The sequence below is a fragment of the Chiloscyllium plagiosum genome, unplaced genomic scaffold, assembly GCF_037043375.1.
Source record: "Chiloscyllium plagiosum isolate Xiang-an unplaced genomic scaffold, Cpla_swu_hap1 HiC_scaffold_9, whole genome shotgun sequence".
Taxonomy (NCBI): domain Eukaryota; kingdom Metazoa; phylum Chordata; class Chondrichthyes; order Orectolobiformes; family Hemiscylliidae; genus Chiloscyllium; species Chiloscyllium plagiosum.
In genome coordinates, this window is record NW_028270147.1 from 13,630,688 (window position 1) to 13,654,298 (window position 23,611).

At 44.3% G+C, this 23,611-nt stretch overlaps 1 protein-coding gene across 2 annotated transcripts in view; it reads left to right on the top strand.

Annotated features, from left to right (window-relative positions):
* pigk (phosphatidylinositol glycan anchor biosynthesis, class K) overlaps positions 1-23,611 on the top strand; it is a 120,168-nt gene that overhangs the window by 23,076 nt on the left and 73,481 nt on the right. The window contains exons 7-8 of one of the 2 annotated variants that reach the window (XM_043698684.2): positions 2,088-2,205; positions 3,515-3,625. In XM_043698684.2, the coding sequence (XP_043554619.1) occupies positions 2,088-2,205; positions 3,515-3,625 (229 nt within the window). The remainder of the gene's footprint in view (positions 1-2,087; positions 2,206-3,514; positions 3,626-23,611) is intronic. The other variant, XM_087990415.1, reaches the window with a different exon arrangement.

Below are 23,611 nucleotides of genomic sequence, written 5' to 3' on the forward strand. Positions count from 1 at the left end.
ATCGGGCAAGTGCTTTGGGAGAGCTCATAGCTTCAAGTGTCTGCTTCCCATCCATTTAGGTTAAAGACAAAGGTGGGCTTCAGGCTGTGATTTCTCAACCTCTACAACCTGCAAACGTGACTTTCTGCTGCAAGTGTCTGATCTGGGGCATTAGCTTCTTAGAAAATACTTGTAGTTCAGACATCAAAGAAAACCGAAATTACTCTGGCTAAATTCAGCCTGAATGTGTGTACAGTAGATCAGCTTGGCTCTGTGATGGCATTATTACCACTGAGTCAGAAATTTGCGTGTTCATCTTATGCAGAAACCTGAGTGCCTAATGCAGACTGACACTTCAATGCAGCATGAAATTAAAGCCTGCATTTATGTAGTGCCTTTCGTGACCTCCGAACTTCCCAAAGCATGTTACTTTTGCAAAATAGCCATTTGTAATGTAGGAAAACAGTCACAGCAATTTCCCACAGATTGCAGTTTGACAGTGACCCCATATCTATTTCATTGTAGTTTGTCAAGGGATTGTATGTTCCATCTGAGAAGAGCAGGTGGGGCATAGTTTTGATGTGTCATCCAAAGGTTGCCGCCTCCAGCAGGGCACCCCTCCCTCAGTATTGCTGTGGGCTGCCAGTCTGGACTTTTCTGCTCAGGCCTCTGGAGTGTGACTTGAATCTCTGCCCTTGTGACTCAAACTAAAGAGCTAGCATCGAAGTTCCCGAATGTCCCGCCCAACCTGGAGCAGAAGGAGCATCACTGCAGGAGATGAATGACACCCCCTCAGTCAGCAAGATTACTGCACTCATTTTTAAGAGAATTTTTAAGAGAACTTAATTCACAGCGTGTGGGCGCTGCTGGCCAGGCAGCATTTATTGCCTGTCCCTAATTGCCCAGAGGGCAGTTGAGAGTCTAACATGTTGCCGTGGGTCTGGAGTCACATGTAGACCAGACCAGGTCAGGATGACAGTTTCAGGTCTGGTCATTAATAACGAGCTGGGGCTTTCCTGACAATTGACAATAGACTCTGAATTCCAGATTTTTATTGAATTCACATTCCACCATCTGTCATGGCAGGATTCACAGGTTAACAGTCCAGCGATAACACCATTAGGCTGTTGCCTCCCTAAGCACCTGAAATGTAAGTGGCTGAACATCTTGGTGTATAAACAGGAGCGTGGCAACGGAGATTATCATGAACCCAAGGTTTAAGATTAGATTCCCCACAGAGTGGAAACAGGCCTTTTGGCCCAACAAGTCCACACTGACCCTCCGAAGAGTAACCTACCCAGACCCATTTCCCTCTGACTAACGCATCTAACACTACGGGCAATTTAGCATGTCCAATTCACCTGAACTGCACATCTTTGGACTGTGGGAGGAAACCGGAGCACCCGGAGGAAACCCACACAGACACGGGGAGAATGTGCAAACTCCACACAGTCAGTTGCCTGAGGCTGGAATCGAACCCGGGTCTCTGGTACTGTGAGGCAGCAGTGCTAACCACTGAGCCACCGTGCCGCCTGTGCTGTTTGTGCAATGTGCATGAAGGAGTGTGAGAGGTGGAGGCACCAGCTGACTAGGAAGCAGGAAATGGACAAGGCAGAATAACCAGCATTCCTGAGGCTGCTGAGTAACTGACGGTTTGATCTCCGTCTGAGGTTAGCATCCCATTCTGTTAGCCCTCTGGGCAATTTTTATTTTTGTATATTATTTTCATGTCTCCTAACATCAATGAAACGTCCAGTTTTAAACTCAAACTGAGGGAATGCTACCATGTCAAAGGCACTGTCTTTTGAACAAAGTGTTAAATTGATACTCCCTAAAGTTGGTGTGAAAAATCTTATGGGACTGCAGCTGTTTGTGGGAGCTTACTGTGTGACAGTTTGGTCGTCATATTTCCAACGATTTCTCTCCCAGAGTACCTCTGGTGTTAAGCTCTTTGGATGTCTTGAGGTTTTGGCTATATAAATGCAGCTTCTTTCATTACTGCTGGCAATTTGCTTTCCTGCTTTGATGGTCTCTGAGGAAGGGGAGACTGCGGGGACCTGTTTGATGCTCCGAATGAAAGGAAACTGATGAGTGTTTGCTTTCTCCAGGTACCATGAATTGCTTTTCATCATCGACACTTGCCAGGGGGCCTCCATGTATGAGAAATTTTACTCTCCAAACATTCTGGCTCTGGCCAGCAGTCAGATCGGGGAAGACTCACTCTCAGTAAGTTTCCAGCTCTGTTCAGTATATGCTTAATGATAACTGTGTAGAAACAGGGCCGTTGGAAAAATGTGGACCTGACCAGAGATAAGGCAGAGACTCCTGCTTCCTGACATCGTAGAATCTGACAGCACAGGAAAAGAGGCTGTTCAGCCCCTTACCTTTGCGGTGGCTCTCGAAAGAGCGGTCCTGCTTCATCCCACGCCTCCTCATTTTGTCCATAACTTTGTGAATTTGTCACCTTCAGCTGCCTGTCCAACTCCTATTAATAGAAGCAGCTTGCAACACCTCAAGTAACCCTGAGTGAAAACATTTCTCTTTATCTTCCCTCTAGATTTCTCATCAGTGATTATAAATCTCTGCATTCTGGTTGTTCACCCACTCAGCGCAAGAGAATGTCTTCCAGGATTTGCTCTCTCAAAACCTCTCATCTCAGCAGCGTCTGTTCAATCGCTTCTTATCTTTCTCTGTTACAAGCAGAGCAGCCTTAACTATTCAGACCTCCCCTCATAACCTGAAGCCCTTTGTCATAAAGTCATAGTGTCATAAAGCAGGATACAGACCCTTCGTTCCAACCAGTCCATGCCGAACATAATCCCAAACTAAACTAGTCCCACCTGCTTGCTCCTGGCCATATCCCTCCAAATCTTTCCTATTCATGTACTTGTAAGTGTTATAACTGTGCCCACATCCATTACTCTTTCTAAGGCCTTTACAACTTAACAAGATCTCCTCTAAGCCCCTCACCCCGTCCTGGCTTGGAACTTTATTGCAGTTCCTTCGCTGTTGCTAGGTCAAAATCCTGGAATTCTCTTCCTTCCAAACAGCATTGAGGGTGTCTCAGGGCAAGGACTACAGTGGTCCAAGAAGACAGTTTCTCCGGGGAAGTTGGGGATGGGCAATAAATGCTGGCTAATTAAAGGAAAATGTTTGAATAAACCAAAATACCGCGGATGTCGGAAGTCTGAAACAGAGAATCTCAGCAGGACTGATAGCATCCGTGAAGAGTGTTTTGAGTCCAATATGTTCTTGAGTTCTGAAAGAGAGTGGTACTGAATGTGAAATGTTAATTTAGTTTCTCTCTCTCCATGAATGCTGCCACACCTTTTGAGATTCTTCAGCATCACTCTGTTTGTTAAAGGAAGATGTTATAGTTAGCAGAGACTGGTTAGTTCATGAGGGCTGTAGCCTGAGGTGAGACTAATTTTTCTTTGGTGAAGTTTGACCTTCTAGGTATGTCACAGGGCTTTCATCTTGATACAAATCTCAGTTTTCTCAATGATCTATTAACACTTTATCACCTTTGTGTTAGCATCAGCCAGATCTCGCTATTGGGGTCCACCTGATGGACAGATACACTTATTATCTCCTGGAGTTTTTAGAAGATATTCACCCAGCGAGTCAGAATAACATGAACGACCTGGTGAGTAGCCTTGATGCAGGGGTATTCTCATGGATTATTCCTTTAAAGGAGTTAGCTGTGGCTGAGTCAGTTGCACTGTTGTCTCTGAGTCAGAATGTTGCAGGGACCAAGGTCCGCTGCAGAAGCTTGTCTCTGTAATCCAGCCGACACTTGGATACAGTGCTGAGAGGGCTGGAGGCCCCACCTTTGGGTTGAGATGTCAAGTTAAGGACCTACTTGACCTCTTGGATGGACCTATGAAATCCCAGGGCATTATTTGGAATAAAATGGAGGAGTTCTCCTTGTGTCCTGGGGTTAGGTTAGTTTAGGAAATTTGGTCGACACGGTTGAGTTGGACTGAAGGGTTCTGAGGAAGTGTCATCGGACCAGAAACATTAACTCTGATTTCTTTCCACAGATGCTTCCAGACTGCTGAGCTTTTCCAGCAGTTTCTGTTTTGTGTTGGACCGAAAGGTCTGTATCTATAGAACATAGAACATTACAGCGCAGTACAGGCCCTTCGGCCCTCGATGTTGCGCTGACCTGTCATACCAATCTGAAGCCCATCTTACCTACACTATTCCATGTACGTCCATATGCTTGTCCAATGACGACTTAAGTGCACTTAAAGTCGGCGAATCTACTACCGTTGCAGGCAAAGCATTCCATACCCTTACTCCTCTCTGAGAAAAGAAACTACCTCTGACATCTGTCCTATATCTATCACCCCTCAATTTAAAGCTATGCCCTCTCGTGCTTGCAGTCACCATACTTGGAAAAAGGCTCTCCCTGTCCACCCTATCTAACCCTCTGATTATCTTATATGTCTCTATTAAGTCACCTCTCAACCTCCTTCTCTCCAACGAATACAGCCTCAAGTCCCTCAGCCTTTCCTCGTAAGACCTCCCCTCCATACCAGGCAACGTCCTAGTAAATCTCCTCTGCACCCTTTCCAAAGCTTCCACATCCTTCTTATAATGCGGTGACCAGAACTGTACACAATACTCCAAGTGCGGCCGCACCAGAGTTTTGTACAGTTGTAGCATAACCTCATGGTTCCGGAACTCGATCCCTCTATTAATAAAAGCTTAAAAAACTGTATGCCTTCTTAATAACCCTGTCAACCTGGGTGGCAACTTTCAAGGATCTGTGTACCTGGACACCGATATCTCTCTGCTCATCTACACTACCAAGAATCTTACCATTAGCTCAGTACTTTGCATTCCGGTTACTCCGACCAAAGTGAATCACCTTACTCTTATCTGCATTAAACTCTATTTGCCACCTCTCAGCCCAGCTCTACAGCTTATCTATGTCTCTCTGTAACCTACAACATCCTTCATCACTATCCACAACTCCACCGACCTTAGTGTCGTCTGCACATTTACTAACCCACCCTTCTACGCCCTCATCCAGGTCGTTTATAAAAATGACGAACAGCAGTGGACCCACTGCCGACCCTTGCGGTGCACCATTAGTTACTGGACTCCAGGATGAACATTTTCCATCAACCATCACCCTCTGTCTTCTTTCAACAAGCCAATTACTGATCCAAACTGCTACATCTCCCACAATCCCATTCCTCCGTATTTTGTACAATAGCCTACTGTGGGGAACCTTATCGAACGCCTTGCAGAAATCCATATACACCACATCAACCGGTTTACTCTCATTTACCTGTTTGGTCACCTTCTCAAAGAACTCAGTAAGTTTGTGAGGCACGATTTAACCTTCACAAAACTGTGCTGACTATCCCTAATCAAATTATTCTTTTCTCGATGATTATAAATCCTATCTCTTATAACCTTTTCCAATACTTTACCAACAACTGAAGTAAGGCTCACTGGTCTATAATACCAGGATTGTCTCTACTCCCCTTCTTGAACAGGGGAACCACATTTGCTATCCTCCAGTCATCTGTGCTATATGATCTCTGATTCCATGACATTAGCAAGTAATCTGATCGTTCATCTTGCTGCTTCTATGATCTAACTGTCTTGTTTCCTCCATTGCAACAGTGATAACATTTTGAAATTACTCCATTGGCAGTAAAATGGAATGGGCTTTCCTATATTAGCACAAACCTTTCTATAACCATATCGTCAGGCTCAGTTGTGTTAAGGGTTAGACAGGAAAGCTAGGAGTTGGATTTTCCAATTGCTGACTCCACTGCTGGAGTGAGGATGGAATCATGAACTGTCACAGAATATTGAGGATTCCACCCTCTGATCCAGAGTCAGACTGAAGAACCCAAAGATCCGTGGCTTAACATACAAGGAACGGCTGACGATCCTGGGATTGTATTCATTGGAATTTAGAAGACTAAGGGGAGATCTAATAGAAACTTACAAGATAATACATGGCTTGGAGAGGGTGGACGCTAGGAAATTGTTTCCGTTAGACGAGGAGACTAGGACCCGTGGATACAGCCTTAGAATTAGAGGGGGTAAATTCAGAACAGAAATGCGGAGACATTTCTTCAGCCAGAGAGTGGTGGGCCTGTGGAATTCATTGCCGCAGAGTGCAGTGGAGGCTGGGACGCTAAATGTCTTCAAGGCAGAGATTGATAAATTCTTGATGTCACAAGGAATTAAGGGCTAGGGGGAGAATGCGCGTAAGTGGAGTTGAAATGCCCATCAGCCATGATTGAATGACTGAGTGGACTCGATGGGCTGAATGGCTTACTTCCGCTCCTATGTCTTATGGCCTTATGGTCTTACCTGCAAGTTGGTGCTGTTAGTTATGGTCGCAGAATCCCTACAGTCTGGATACAGGCCCTTTGGCCTGATAAGTCCACACTGACCCTCCAAAGAGTAACCCACCCAGACCCATTCCCCTATCCTATTATCCTATATTTACCCCTGACTAATGCACCTAACCTACACATCCCCAAACACTACGGGCAATTTAACATGGACAATTCGTCTAACCTGCACATCTTTGGTCTGTGGGAGGAAACCGGAGCACCAGGAGGAAACCCACGCAGACACGGGGAGAATGTGCAAACTCCATACAGACAGTCACCTGAGGCTGGAATCGAACCCGGGTTCCTGACGCTGTGAGGCAGCAGTGATAACCAGTGAGCCACCGTGCCACCCTGAGTTGCATCTCAGAAGGGCAGTAAGGGTTGGGTTGGCAGTCAGTTCTGTTGAGGACCGCAGTGACCCCTGCCTCTGATCAAAAGCTTCTTCAGGCTCTGGCCCCAACCCGAGACCTGATGGCTCAGGAAGGTGAATTGATAACACAGTCAAACAGCCTGACTGTCAGCCTGCAAATCCTTCCCATGAGCACCAGTGGCAGGTGGTGAGAGCAGGAGAGATTGCTGACCGGCCACGTGATGGGAAGAATGTTAAACCTCTATCGTCACTGCCTTTTGGAGATGAAATCCCAATTCATTTCACAGCCAATGAACTACTTTTGAAATGTGATCCTGCAGTGGAGGAAACGTGACAGTCCGAGTAAGCATAGCAAGAATCTACGAGTAGTAGCAAAATTATAGAATCTCTAAAGTGTGGAAGCAGGCCATTTGACCCATCAAGTCTACGTCAACCCTCCAAAGACCCACCTCCCATTTACCCATGGCTAATCCAACTGGCCTGCACATCCCTGGACACTGAGCAATTTAGAATGGCTAATCCACCTAACTTGCACATCTTTGGACTGTAGGAGGAAACTGCCACATAGACACGGGAAGAATGTGCAAATTCCACACAGACAGTCGCCTGAGGCTGGAATCGAACCCGGTCCCTGACACTGTGAGGCAGCAGTGCTAACCACTGAGGCACCGTGCCGCCCCTTATAAATAACCGGATTATTTGCTTATATGATAGGAGTTTCAGGACTACAAGGAGAACTCTTCCATTCCAAGTAATGCCATAGGATTGCATTATGCCATAATTAATTTTAATGGTGATTGATAAGGGACCAAATTATCTGCTCTGTTCCTGTTTCTTGTGACCTTGTCAGCACTGTTCTTTCGTGCACAGCCAAAGCCCTGACAGACTCCTGGTCACTTTATAGTACCTCTCCAATTGTTGTTCCTCTAACGTGGTTTAGTTGATAACTCACTCAGTTCTGAATGAGGTAAAGGTTGAGGGGTTTAGAACCGGAATATACATTCAAAGGGATTATGGATGGGGAAAGACCCAACACCTCTGTCTGATCCTGTGCCATCATCGGAAGATCAAGACAATTCACCGTCAAAAATCCTGATGCAACAATAATGAAACTGTGGTCAGTCTTTGCAATTGACCTTGATCAGTTAGTCTACAACGAGTTCAGGTCCCATCTGCTCCAGAGGTAAGTAGTAATGTCTCTGAACAGACTGATTAGAAGATATCTACCACAGAGCACAGATTAAGGTTAGGAAACCACCTCTGGTAGAGAGTACTGCAAGCCTATGACACTCACTGCATGTTAGCTCAAACTAGACACTTTTTGCAACACATAAAGAGCACTATGCTTTGACTAACCTAATAATATGACTGTACCATTTTGGTTCATTCTGCCATTCAGTGAGATGAGCAGCCATCATAAGAAGCTGTGTTTCTACTACACCTGTAATGTGATGAAATGCTCCAAAGCATTACTGGGCATTAAGCAGTGAAGTGTGATTACGAAATATAGCCACATTAGGTCATGTGACAAAAGCCATAATTAAAATGATGGGGTTTAATAGGTGTCATGGAGTAGGAAAAGTGGAAAGTGTGTGGAATGTATTTCAGAGTGTGGAGCCAAATTAATCCAGAACAAAATCGAAGAAGCTGGAAATAGAGGCATGCAGACATGTCAGCATGTAGGGGTGGAGGAGATTGCAGAGATCGGGAGGAGCCGTACCACTAAGGCATTTGAAAGCAAGGATGAGAATTTTAAAATCAAGATGTTGCTTGAGTGAGAGTCAGTGTAGCTCAGTGAACACAGCAGTGAATGGGAAACAGGACTTTGTGCAAATTAAGATACAGGCAGCAGATCTTTGGATGTTGTCAATTTCATCCCTTAACCAAGGGTAGAATGTGCCATTGCATTGGACCTGTTAAGTCTTGAGGTAACAAAGACATGAATGAGCAGTTCCAGCAGTAGATATGCTGAGTCAGGGGAGAAATCAAACTATGTCACTAAGGTGGAAATGGGTGTCTTAGAGGACAGAAATGAGATTGAAATCTTGTCTTTGGGTCAAAGTTGATACCAGGATTGTGAATAGACTGGCTTACTCTCTTACCAAGGAGGTAGAGTCATACAACACGGAATCAGACCCTTCGGTCCAACCAGTCCATGCTGACCATGTTCCCAAACTAAACTAATCCCACCTGCCTGCGTTGGCCCATATCCCTCCAAACCTTTCTTATTCATGTACTTATCCAATGACTTTTAATTGTTGTGACTGTACCTGTATCCACCACTTTTTCTGGGAGTTTATTCCACTACACTAACCACTCTCTGTTGTCCCTCATGTCCTTTTTAAATCTTTCTCCTCTCACCTTAAAAATATGTCCCCTGATTTTGAACTTGCCCACCTTAGGGAAAAGGTGCTCTCACCTTATCTGTGCGCCTGATGATTTTATAAACCTCTAGAAGGTCACCCCTCAGCCTCCTACGCTCCAGTGAAAACCATCCCAGCCTATCCAGCCTCTCCTTACAACTCACCCTCTGTTCCTGGCAGCAATCTGATAAATCTTTTCAGTTTAATAATAGCTTTCCTATAGCAGGGCAAGCAGAACAGCACACAGTACCCCAGACGAAATTTCAGCAGTTTGCTGTATAACCTCAACATAACGTCTCAACTCCTTTACTCAAAGGTCTGAGCAATGAATGCAAGTGTGCTGCTAAATGCCTTTTAAATCATCCTGTCTACCTTCAATGTAATTTTCAAAGAATTATGCATCTGAACCTTTAGGTCTCTCTGTTTTACAACACTATTCAGGGCCCTACTTTTAATTGTATAAGTCTAGCCCTTGTTTGTTTTACCAAATGCAATGCCTCACATTTATCCAAATTAAACTCCGTCTGCCTCTCCTCAGTCCATTGACCCAATTGATCAAGATCTCTTTGTAATCTTAGATATGAATGGAGTCAGTGGTTAAGAACCAAAAATCCATAACTTCGATCTTTCAGATATTCGATCAAATGAAATCTCTGCTGATCCCATACTGATTTTTGGATTATCAATTTGATATGAATCATGGGTGAAGTCATAAAAATGCTCATTTTTTAAAAGCAATTTCTCCATCTTAACCAGGTCATCCTTGTGAAATTCGGTTAGCCCATATATTAAAACAGGTTTTTGAAAGCGAATAAATATGAAGCCTGAGTGATGAATAACTTTCAATGGAATTTTACTGGCAAAGTTTGTGACTATAAAATTTTCCATCAGTGTTCACAAATAAAAGGCGGCCGAAAAATTTGATGAAGTGACAACATTGACTTTGGATTAAAGTCAATAGCTGAACTTTGGTTTAATTAGTTGGCTTCAGTCCTTGTGTTAATAAGGCTGCAGACACAGTGCTGGATTTTAATCATCTTGTACTGAAGGTGAGAGATGTTCCTGCTGGGGACTTTCACTCTTTCCATTTTGGAAGCCTGGTTTTGGCACTGAATACTCCAGGTCAGATGCAACCGTGATGCAGTTAGATGCAAATTAACGATTGCTTTACTCTGCTCCTCTGAGGCTGCTTGGCCCCGAGTTCTAAAATAACCCCTCCAACAAGTGTGTGATATTTTCTCAATCCCATTTTTGCATCAGCTGCCTCCTGGTTTCTCCAGGTGAGGGTGCCAAAAACCACCATGGCTTCTCCAGATGAGGCTGCCAATAACCATCATGGCTTCTCCAGGTGAGGGTGCCAAAAACCGTCATGGCCTCTCCAGGTGAGGGTGCCAATAACCATCCTGGCTTCTCCAGGTGGGAGTACCAATAGCCATCATAGCTTCTCCAGGTGAGAGTACCAATAGCCATCATGGCTTCTGCAGGTGATGGTACCTATAGCCATCATGGCTTCTTCAGGTGAGGGTGCCAATAACCATCATGGCTTCTCCAGGTGAAGGTGCCAATAGCCATCATGGCTTCTCCAGGTGAGGGTGCCAATAACCATCCTGGCTTCTCCAGGTGGGAGTACCAATAGCCATCATAGCTTCTCCAGGTGAAGGTACCAATAACCAACATGGCTTCTCCAGGTGATGGTACCTATAGCCATCATGGCTTCTTCAGGTGAGGGTGCCAATAACCATCATGGCTTCTCCAGGTGAAGGTGCCAATAGCCATCATGGCTTCTCCAGGTGAGGGTACCAATAACCATCATGGCTTCTCCAGGTGAGGGTGCCAAAAACCATCATGGCTTCTCCAGGTGAGGGTGCCAAAAACCATCATGGCTTCTCCAGGTGAGTGTGCCAATAACCATCATGGCTTCTCCAGGTGGGAGTACCAATAGCCATCATAGCTTCTCCAGGTGAGAGTACCAATAGCCATCATGGCTTCTGCAGGTGAGGGTACCAATAACCAACATGGCTTCTCCAGGTGATGGTACCTATAGCCATCATGGCTTCTCCAGGTGAGGGTACCAATAACCATCATGGCTTCTCCAGGTGAGGGTGCCAATAACCATCATAACTTCTCCAGGTGAGGGTGCCAATAACCATCATGGCTTCTCCAGGTGAAGGTGCCAATAACCATCATGGCTTCTTCAGGTGAGGATGCCAATAACCATCATGGCTTCTTCAGGTGAGGGTGCCAATAACCATCATGGCTTCTTCAGGTGAGGGTGCCAATAACCATCATGGCTTCTTCAGGTGAGGGTGCCAATAACCATCATGGCGTCTCCAGGTGAAGGTGCCAATAGCCATCATAACTACTCCAGGTGAGGGTACCAATAACCATCATGGCTTCTCCAGGTGAGGGTGCCAATAACCATCATAACTTCTCCAGGTGAGGGTACCAATAGCCATCATGGCTTCTCCAGGCAAGGGTACCAATAGCCATCATGGCTTCTCTAGGTGAGGGTGCCAATAGCCATCATGTTGAGACTCCCTTCATATCTGCAGCAGTGATAACTCTATTTCTGTCTCCAGAAATGGTATCAAACCTGCTGAGGTTTCTCCAGTCCTTTCTGTTTTTCCTTATTCTTGTTTTCTGTCAAGCTGCAACAATTTTGTATGGGGCGTTCATAACCCAGTAAATGTAGGATGGAAAATGCATTTGTTTTTGTTGTCTGCATTGTGCAGAAGTAGCAGTGGGAAATTAAATGAGAGAATGTGCATTTACGTAGTGCCTTTCGTGACCTTGGGATGCCCCAAAGTGGTGCAAGGCTAGTGAATAAGTTTTTGTGAAGCTTTCTTGAGAAACATGCAGCCAATTTGCAAAGAGCAAGGTCTCTGAAGTTGCAATGGAGCAATGTTCTCATAACTTGTTGTTTTAACCTTGTTTATAGAGGGATAAGTATTTGGCCATGACACTGGGGACAACTGCCTTAGAATAAAGCCACGAGATCTTTAATAACTGACTAAGTAGGCCAATGAGGTCTTGGTTTAACATCATTTCTCTGCTCCCTCAGCTCTGCTGTGATATGACTAGTAATGGAATTAAAGGGCATTGGGAGAATAGGCAAGAAGTGGGCGGCACAGTGGTTAGCACTGCTGCCTCTCAGCGGCAGAGTCTCGGGTTCAATTCCCATCTCAGGCGACTCTCTGTGTGGAGTTTGCACATTCTCCCGTGTCTGCGTGGGTTTCGTCCGGGTGCTCCGGTTTCCTCCCACAATCCAAAAATGTGCAGGTTAGGTGAATTGGCCATGCTAAATTGCCCATAGTGTTAGGTGAAGGGGTAAATGTAGAGGAATGGGTCTGGGTGGGTTGTGCTTTGGCGGGTCGGTGTGGACTTGTTGGGCCGTAGGGCCTGTTTCCACACTGTAAGTAATCTAATCTAAAAAAAAAGTGGAGTTGATGTCACAATCTGACCAACCAATGCCTTTTTACAGTAAATGGCATACCAGGCTTGGAGGCCTCAAATGACCTACTCCTGTTCCTAATATTGAATTGAATTAGCTTTATTGTCACGTACGCAAATGAATACAGTGAAAAGTTTACAAGTCGCCACTTACGGCACCGCCTAAGGTACAGTGTACTCAGGTATGGATTCTTCAGTAGATGTTCTCGGGAAGAAAAATTGGGAAAATAAACAAGTTAAAAGTCCAGCAATACAAATCATAGGAATAAGTTAGAAAATAAAAATGAACAGTTCAAAACACAGTCCATGCCAGCACCCATCCTTCAGTCTGCACCAGGCCTCTGGCCTTCCCCTTGAGGCTCTCAAATAATACGTATGCTCCCATGAAGTGACAGCCAGCATTATATACTTAAGTTGTGAGAGTGGGATTTGATTCCGCAACCTTTTTGATTCTGAGGTACGAGTGTTACCTGCTGAGCCCCAGCTGACAGAAGAAACATTATAAACGAACATAACATTTAGTGAACCTGGAATGGAGCAGTTTTCCTGGAATTAGCTGTGTGTTCATGCAGTAACATATCCTACAGACATTCTGAGTGTTGCTCATACGGAGCTCGCCATCAGTAAAAGGCCGGGTTGTTTTGACAATACTACTTGCAGATCCAGAGGAAAAAAAGTTATCCCCTCTGCTGGAAGCTCAAGAATTCATTTAGAATGTGGTGCCTATCTTTGAAATTGTGTTTTTTTATCGTGAAGGAATATTTTACATTGTAAAAACCCACAAGAACAGATAAAAATCTATGGCTGAAAGAATTTGAACACAATCAGCCTCCTGAAGAATTGTGTACTGAGCTGAGAAATACGCTTCACATGAGGAGTGCTGTGCAGATGTGACTTGTTTTGCACATGAGCGGTGTGTTTTAATCTTGGCACTTTATTGTATTTCTGATTCCGAGAAAGCCAGGTGAAATACCGAGCTCACTTATTTGAGTGGGCAGACTGGAAGATAAAACTTTTCACTGACTCTGAGTCTACTCCTAGCCTCAGAGAGATTGATTTGGTGAAGGAAACCCTCACCCAAATCAGAACTGGGCCGAAAAATGCCCAGTAGAATGAAGCTCATTGTGAAGCCTCCAGCTACCAGGAGAAAGTGTAGCTATACCAAAGGATTTCTGTGAGTTCAAGATTTCATGACAAACCCTGATACTGTAAATCAATGGAACCAAAGCGATTTCTGTATGTTATTCATTAATTCCTCAGCAATTTTTATGACTCATGGTGGCATTAGTGTGCGCTGTCTACAAGGTGCAATGCGGTCATTCGCCAAGGCTTCTTCAACAGCACCTTCCAAACCCACAGCTACAAGGACAAGGTCAGCTGATCCCTACTATTACCAAGTTTTTCCCTAAGCCATTACCATCCTGACTTAGAACTATATCACCATTCTTACACTATTGCCACTGTCACACAAAATCCTGAAACTCCCTCCTGACCAGCACTGTGGGTGTCCTTACATCACAAGAACTACAGTACTTTGTTCACCACCATCCCTCTCCTCAGCAGTTAGAGATGGGCAATGAATACTGTCCAACCCAGTGACTCTAACATTGCATGAGTCAATAAAACATCCTTCAGGAAGCTGGAAAAAAGGAACAGAAACACTCAGCACGACTGGCAGCATTTGTGGAGATAAAGCAGAGCTAAAGTTTTGGGTCCGATGACCGTTCAGAGTGAAGTGAAAGCAGTGACAATGGAGGCATTTAAGAGGGCATTGTCTGGCTTTATTGAATAGCAATAAAGTGAAGGGAATATGGGGACAAGGCAGAAAATTGGCACTAGGTAATAGATGGACCAAATGATGTCATTAAAAAAGAGAAATAAGTGCTGCTTGACATCAGCCCTGAACAACATAGCTCTAATTTTCAGTTTACACTTAATTTTTTCTGGATTCCCCCATCAAAGGGCAAGGTTTCTATCTATCATTCCTATCACATTCTTTAATCGTTTTAAACATCTCATTCATTTATGCCTGCTGTTGGCTGTTCTGGTTGTTCTTCCCTTGAACAATGCCAGCAAAAGGGGATTAAATACTCATTTATTTTACTGTTCATTGAGCTTTGCCGTGTACAGCTTAGATCATTACTAACTTGTGAGAAGGTTGTGCACAGTGTATATGGTCGACTGTAGTGTTATTAGAAAGGGAATTCGAGTAAGCTGCAAGAACAGACGTTTATGGTAAATATTCGTATAAAGTTAATCTTGAAAGTTGACCCTAGTTTTCCAATGATTGATCAATCAGCGATCAATTATTCATTACCAATTGCTTTCTATAGTTTAATAAAAGCCATGTGTAGACCATAGAACAGTAGAGCACAGGAACAGGTCCTTCAGCCCACCATGTCAGTTCCGACCATGATGCTGTTCTAAACTAATCCCATCTGCCTGCATATGGTCCATACCCCTCTCTACCCTGGTGAAAGTGAGGACTGCAGATGTTGGAAATTAGATCAAGAGTGTGGTGCTGGCACAGCAGGTCAGGCAGTGTCTGTGGAGCAGGAGAGTTGATATTTCGTGCATAAGCCCTTCATCAGGAATTCTCTCTCCCCCTGCCTGCTCATGTATCTGTCTAACCACCTCATAAATGTTGCTATTGTATTTGCTTCTACTACCTTCCCCGGCACCACGTTACAATCTTTAGTGTAAAAAAAAACTTGCCTTACACACGTCCTTTAAACATTCTCCCTGCCTTCCCCCCCATCTCACCTTTTAGATTTTCCTTCTGTCAGCCAGTCAACAAGATTAATGTGTTGCTCATGCTCTATCATTATGGCTTTGACGAAGAGCAGTCAATATCCAGCTCAGTTTAAATTGGAGAATGAGTGGCAGTGCGAGCTAATGAGCATTGGCTAAATGGTCCTGCTGTTAGCCACAGAGGCAGCTGACTTAACTCTCTTAGAAAAGGGAAGACTTTACACAAAAGAAATCGAATGTGGGTGCATTCATGAAAGGGACTTTAGGACTCCATCAGAAATCAACATTTCACAGTGTAAAGATTTTAGCAAGGTCAGCCAAGAGGACATTGTGGAACATGAGTTCTCTGATTGGGGCTGGTAATCTGGTCCAATCAGGGAGCCCTGACTGACAGATACAAGCAGGTGTGTCAGACATCCCGTTCACTCTGAGAGCTGGCTCTGAGGGAGCTGGATGGGTGTCATAATCATAGAGTCATAGAGATGTACAGCACAGAAACACACCCTTCGGTCCAATACATCTGTGCCGACCAGATATTCCAACCCAATCTAGTCCCACCTGCCAGCACCCGGCCCATATCCCTCCAAACCCTTCCTGTTCATATACCCATCCAGATGCCTTTTAAATGCAGCACTTGTACCAGCCTCCACCACTTCCTCTGGCAGCCCATTCCACAAACGCACCATCCTCTCCGTGACTCTCCATGTGTAACTAAAGGATGATTTGGTGAAGGGGTACTGGCCTCTGTGGAGTTATTTCACACAGGGTAAAAAGTTATTTCACACAGCACTTGCCTCCTGAACTTGAAGGCATAGTCATCAAATTCTAATGTTTTGTCATTGTGTGGTGGGATGAATATGTATCAGTTAGTCTGCACTGGAAATCAGAGTCGAGAGTGTGGTGCTGGGAAAGCACAGCAGGTCAGGCAGCATCTGAGGAGCCGGAGAATCGACGTTTTGGGCATAAGCCGTCCTGATGAAGAGCTTATGCCCAAAATGTCAATTCTCCTGCGCCTCGGATGCTGCCTGACCTGCTGTGCTTTCTCAGCAACACACTCTCGACTCTGATCTGCAGTCCTCACTTTCTCCTGCACTGAAATCTAACAGAAACACCAATTGAACTTCAGTGTTCCAACAAACGAGACTGTTACCAAGAACTGTCCTTGTAAAGACAGCTGGTCATGCAAGGATATGGTTCCATTATGTGTGATGGGCGACAAAAAACTTAAGGCAGGTGGAGATGCTCAGATGTCAAACTCTCCCCACAGAGAAATTTCAGCAAGGCATTATTGTCCATGTTCATGTGAGAGGCTGCATGGATGGAGGCGATTGTAACAAACGGAGAGTGTAACTTCAGACTGGGAGATCCCACCATATTGATGATGTCTGTAATGTGAGATCTCCCAGCGCCAATGTGGCAGCTGTAGTGTTACTGGTTTGTTTACTGTTATTGTGATGGTCTTTTATGGGACCCAGATTGAGCGTATGTGCTGATCCCTCAGAAACATTACTGCATCTGTATAAATGTATATCTGGTATTTCCAAGTCAGGATGGTGTGGGACTTGGAGGGAATCGTGCTCCTACGGACCCTCCACTTTCTAGGAGGTAAGGTTATGACTTTGGAAGGTGTGTTTGAAAACTCTTTGATGCATCTCTTAGGAATGTGCACACTGGAGCCACTGTAGTTACGGCAGGAATATGACTTTGACATGCGCCAACACATTTGGAGTGATTGGGACAAGGTTAGCCAGGTGGATGTTATAGAATACGAGTTTCATGATTGGGGCTGGTCCAATAAGGGAGCCCCGGCTGACAGAGATAGACAGGAGTGTTGGGGTTCTGTTCATCCTAGGAGCCGCTCTGAGCTAGCTGGGTCAGTGTCAGGTACAGTGCACGTGGACATAAAGGGAGACTTGGGATACGAGCCTCTGTGGGGTTACTTCAACATTTTCCTCAAGGCCTGATATTTACCCTTTAGTTTAGATGAAAAGGATTGTGTAAGCATTTGGCAAAATGTTTTGAATCATCCTTTTGAATTGCAGAGTGTCTGTGAAATGGATCTTTTTAAGAACAGACTTGGTTTTGACATTTTATTGAATCAGAGATGAAAGCAGTAGCTTCACTTTAGAAGACTGATAGGACTTGGCTGCTTTATTGATCAGCAAATCAGATAAATGCAATGAACTGGATTCTTAAAAGTTATGCAAGTGCAATATTTAAACAGAAGACCCAGACATTTATCTTACATATACTGTCAAAATACTTCAAAAAGAATTTGTATTAAATGCTTTGACTTGCAGTAATTTATACAGGAAATTCTGGTATCTATGTAAAGATTACCTGCTGAATAATCTATTCTTTGTGATATTGCTTCATGAGAGAATGTTGGCATAGACTTTTGAACTTTCTGCTCCTTAAATAGTATGCTGGCTTCTTTCACTTTCTGAGCCATTGGAAGAGCAAGACTGTGTCTTCCTTTAACCTTTCCACAAAGCAAGGTCTCTGAAAGTGCAATGTTCCAAGTATGAGCCTGGATTCTACACTGTGGTCCCAAGGTGGGATTTCAACTGATATTTTCTGATTTGGAGGAAACAGCTACCTGTAGAATCTACCTGATGTATCTATTTTGAGCTTACTATGTTAATGTGGATATTGACGCAAAGCAACTTCATTAACAAAGAGCTGTGTTTATGGAGACCAAGGCTTGGGCTTAACTAACTAGGGTAACTTTTACCCTGTGTTCACATTTCTTCAGCCTTTTGTGCTGATTTAGCAGACACCCTGGCTGAATCCATCACTGCTCATCAGCACAGTTCTACCCCATGTGAAAGTGCTACTTGGCCATATTTCCTGAATTGATGCCAATTCTGAAAGGTGTAAAATTCACACGTTAAATTTCAGGTGCAGTCGCACATTTACTTTACCCCATTGCTGAGACCAGCACTGTAATTCTTGTACCTTTGAAAATATCCATTGCGACATCAGATGTATTTGTACTAGCTTCTGCAATTAAATGTTCTTAAATATGTGTAAGTGAACACTCCAGATTTCATTATTTAATGTTTTAAGGAGTGGTTTAAGGAAGGAATATAGCTGCTTCTAGGAGAGACTAACATAGTGACTACTGGCCTAGTAATCATGAGATCCAGGCTAATTAATGCTCTGGGGCACAAGTTCAAAACCTAGCACAGCAGCTGGTTTAATTTGAATTCAATTTAAAAATGCATGGAATCTAATTCGAAGCTTAGCAATTGTGCCCAAGAAACTATTGTTGATAATCATAAAAAAACACCGGCTTCCTTTAAGGAAGGAAATTGTCCAGCCTTAACTGGTCTGGCCTACATGTGACTCCAGACCCACAGCAATGTGGTTGACCCTAATCTGCCTCCTGACATGAGACAGCAGGTCACTTTGGTACAAAGGCTGTGAGGAATAAAGTAACAAATACTGGCTTGGCCAACAGTAACCTTATTCCATGAAACAGAATGTGTTTCCTCTTAGCGTAATTGCTTATAACGATTTCACAGTCACAAAATCATTAAGGTAAAGTAGGAGGCCATTCAGCCCATCATGTCCGCATCTGTTCTCCAAATGAGCATCGTGACTTAACATCAATCTCATGTCTTTTTCCAGGTGCTCTTGCACATTGTTTCTATTCAGATCATCGTCCATTACCCGCTTGAATATCTCAATTGAATCTGCATCTACCATATTTTACAGTTTGGAACCATGTGCTGTATGAACACATCACATTTTTGTCTTTTGCAAATCATTTTAAACCTGTTCCCATTTACATTAAACAGAAAAAACAAGAACTGCAGATGGTGAAAATCAGAAACAAAAACAAACTACTGAAAAAGCTCTACAGGTCTGGCACATCTGTGGAGAGAAAGCAGAGTTAACATTTCTGGTCCAGTGACCCTTGTTCTGAAACTTTGATTTCTCTCCACAGATTTTCCAACAATTTCTGCTTTTCTTTTTGTTCCCATTTCTATTGGTTCTATATTGGTTTTAAAGTTCTGGTGTTGAATAGTAATAATGTGGTCTAATAGTGAATTGCATTTGTTTTAATTAGAGGAATCTGGGATTCAAAAGTACAGAATTAATGGTTCAGTTTGAGCCTTAGCTAGATTTCATCTGAACTGCCGGGTTCTGTTTTTGGTATTGCATTTTGGGGAAAAAATATTGGTGTTAGAAATGGACACAGTACAAATTTGCCAGTATTCTAGCAGGCCTTAGAGACAGTTTTATTCAACTTTGCTTGCATCCCTTTAAGCTGAGAGATTGAGGAGTTATTTAATTGAAGCCATAGAGTCATACAGCACACAAACAGGCTCTTCGGCCCACCTGTGCCAACTAATAAACAACAAACTTGCACTTGGCTACTATGCCCTGGTATTTTAAGTGCTCGTCCAGATGCTGCTTAAATGTTGCGAGAGTCCCGGACTCCTCCACCCGCTCAGGCAGCACCTTCCATCTTTCTGTCACCCTCTGGGTCAAACGTTTTTCTTCGGATCCCCTATCAACCACTCACTCCTTACCTTAAATTTATCCTCTCTGCTCTTAAACATGTCTGCCATGGGGAAACAATTCTTGCGATCTGCCCTGTCTATGTCTGTCATAATTTTGTACAACACATTCAGATCTCCCCACAGCCTCTTCTGCTCCAAGGAAAACAAACCCAGTCTGTCCTAATACAACATAGAACATTACACCGCAGTACAGGCCCTTCGGCCCTTGTACCGACCTGTGGAACAAATCTGAAGCCCATCTAATCTACAGTATTCCATTCTCATCTATATCTCTGTCCAATGACCATTTAAAAGCCTTTAAAGTCGGCAAGTCTACTACTGCTGCAGGCAGTGCAATCCATGGCCCTACTACTCTGAGTAAAGAAACTACCTCTGACATCTGTCCTATATCTATCACCCCTCAATGTAAAGCTATGTCCCCTTGTGTTAGCTATAGCCATCCGAGGAAAATAGCTCTCACTGTCCAACCTATCTAACCCTCTGATTATCTTATACGTCTCAATTAAGTCGCCTCTCAACCTTCTTCTCTCTAACAAAAACAGTCTCAAGTCCCTCAGCCTTTCTTGTATGACCTTCCCTCCATACCAGGCAACATCCTAGTAAATCTCCTCTGAACCCTTTCCAAAGCTTCCACATCCTATAATGCGGTGACCAGAACTGTACGCAGTACTCCAAATGTGGCTGCACCGGAGTTTTCTACAGCTGCAGCATGATCTCATGGTTCTGAAACTCAATCCCTCTACCAATAAAAGCGAACACACCATATGCCTTTTTAACAATCCTATCAACCTAGGTGGCAACTTTCAAGGATTGATGTACCTGGACACTACCAAGAATCTTACCATTAGCCCAGTACTCTGCATTCCTGTTGCTCCTTCCAAAGTGAATCACCTCACACTTTTCCGCATTAAACTCCATTTGCCACCTCTCAGCCCAGCTCTGCAGCTTATCTTTGTCCCTCTGTAACCTACAACATCCTTTGTCACGATCCACAACTCTATCGACTTTAATTGTCATCCGCAAATTTACTAACCCATCCTTCTATGCCCTCATCCAGGTCATTTGTATAAATGGCAAACGACAGTGGACCCAAAATAGATCTTGCAGTACCCCACTAGTAACTGAACTCCATGACGAACATTTCCCATCAGCCACCACCCTCTGTCTTCTTTCGGCTGGCCAATTTCTGATCCAAACCGCTAAATCACCTTCAATCTCATGCCTCCATATTTTGTGCAATAGCCTACCATGGGGTCCTTATCAAACACCTCACTGAAACCCATACACACCACATCAACTGCTTTACCCTCATCCACCTATTTGGTCACCATCTCAAAGAAATAACAGAGTCTTTCCATCCCAGGCAACATCCTAGTGAATCTCCTCTGCACTGTCTCCAGTGCAGCCACGCCCTTTTGGTAATGTGGTGAAGAGAACTGCACGCAGTGTTCAAAATCATCAAAGAAATACAAAGTTCGGGTTTGCTCGGGCGATTTGGCTTCTGATCTCATTACGGTCTTGATCTGAACAATCAGATCAGAGCTGAACTCCTGAAGTGAGGTGGGAGTGACTATCCTTGATATGAAGGCAGCAGTAACTGAGCAAAACTGGTCATTGAGAATGGCGGTGGGGGAGGTTGTTTGATGGGGAGATATCCCCATTAGTTGGAGCCATCCCTAGCTCAAGGGAAGATGACTGTGGTTAGAAGAGACTAATACCTTCCCCCCCCTCCCCAAGACAGGAGTTCATTGTCACACTGTCCAAGACCTAACCATCTTCAGCCACTTCATCAATGATTACCCCTCCATTTGGAAAACAATGAGCTAATTAGGGATAGAGTTGAAAAGTGTGATGCTGGAAAAGCGCAGCAGGCCAGGCAGCATCCGAGGAGCAGGAGAATCGATATTTCGGGCATAAGCCCTTCTTCACCGGCGATGGTCTTCCTGGCGATTGTGGAGGCGGTTGTCTGGGCGGCGATCGCGGAGGCTGCATGGTCGGTGGTGGTTGTTCGTGCGGCGGTGGGGGCGGAAGTGATGTCACCGTTCGCTGCAGCGGCCGCGTGGGTACTGCGCCCGAACGGTTCCGGAGGTCGCGAGAAGGTTCAGGAACGGTCGAGGAATCCGGAGTGTGGGCGTGAGTACATGAAGAAGGGCTTATGCCCGAAACGTCAATTCTCCTGCTCCTCAGATGCTGCCTGGCCTGCTGCGCTTTTCCAGCACCACACTTTTCAACTCTGGTCTCCAGCATCTGCAGTCCTCACTTTCTCCTAGCTAGTTAGGGATAGTCAGCATGCCTTTGTGAAGGGGAGGTCTTGTCCCTCAGATTTGATTTAGTCTTTTGAGAAAGTGATGAAGATCAATGATGAGGTTAGGGCAGTGCACGTTGTCTACCTGGACTTTACTGAAGCATTTGACAAGGTCCCTCATGGTAGACTGGTCCAGAAAATTAAGTCATTTGGGATTCATGGTGAATTACTAAATTGGGTACAAAATTGGCTTGGTCATAGAAGATAGGAGGGTAGTTGTGGAGGGGTGGTTTTATGACTGGACGTCTCTTACTAATGGTGTTCCATAGGTGCTAGGACCTCTGCTGTTTGTAATATACATGAATGATGTGGATGAAAATGAAGATGGTCTGATTAATGGACAAGATGAAAATTGGTAGAGTGGATAATGGGGAAGGTTGTCAAAGGATTCAGCATGATAAAGATTAGTTGGAAAGTTGGGTGGAGAAATAGCAGATGAGCTTTTAATCTGATCAAGTGTGAGGTGATGCAATTTTGGGAGGTCAAATGCAAGAGGAAAGCATATAGTCAATGGCAGGACCCTTAGGAGCATTGGCATACCGAGTCCATAGCTCTCTGAAAGTGATTATGGATACATCGATAAAGAAGGTGTGCAGTGTGCTTGCCTTTCTTGGTCGGGGAGGAAAATGAGGACTGCAGATGCTGGAGATCAGAGTCGAGAGTGTGGTGCTGGAAAAGCACAGGCCAGGTAGCATCTGAGGAACAGGAGAACTGACGATTTGGACATTAGCTGGGCTTATGCCCGAAATGGCGATTCTCTTGCTTCTCAGATGCTGCCTGGCCTGCTGTGCTTTTCCAGCACCACGCTCTTGAATTTGTTGTTTGGACAATTGAATATAAAAGTTGGCAACTCATATTGCAGCTGTATAAATCTTTAGTTAGGCCGCCTTTTAAGTATTGTTTGCAGTTCTGGTCCCCACACTATAGGAGGGGAGGGAGGCATTGGAGAGGGTGCAAGAGGTTTACCCCAGGATGTTGTTTGGACTGGAGCATGTTAACTATGAGGAGCAAATCGACAAACATGCATTTTTTTTGCTAGACCTTTGGAGGAGTTACTCGATAAAAGTAAATAATATTATGAGGGATATGAATAGGCTGGATAATCAGAGTCTTTGTCCCAGGATACAAATGTCAAATACTAGGTTTAAGGTGAGAGGGGATAATTTAAAGGAGATGTGCAAGGCAAGTATTTTACTCAGAAGATGGTAGGTGCCTGGAATGTGTTTATAGGGGGAGGTGTTAGAAGCAGACAAAACAGCAATGTTTGAGGCATTTAGACAGGCAGGGTATAGAAGGAAACAGACCATATGCAGGCAGTTTGGATAAGTTTAGAATGACATTGTGGTTGATAGACATTGTGGGCTGAAGGACCTGTTCCTATATTCATTGTAAGATCAGACATGGTGACATACGTTAATGATTGCAATGTTCAAAACTCCTCAGATAATGAAGCATTGCAGCACACCAGGCCACAAAAGTCGGGATTGTGT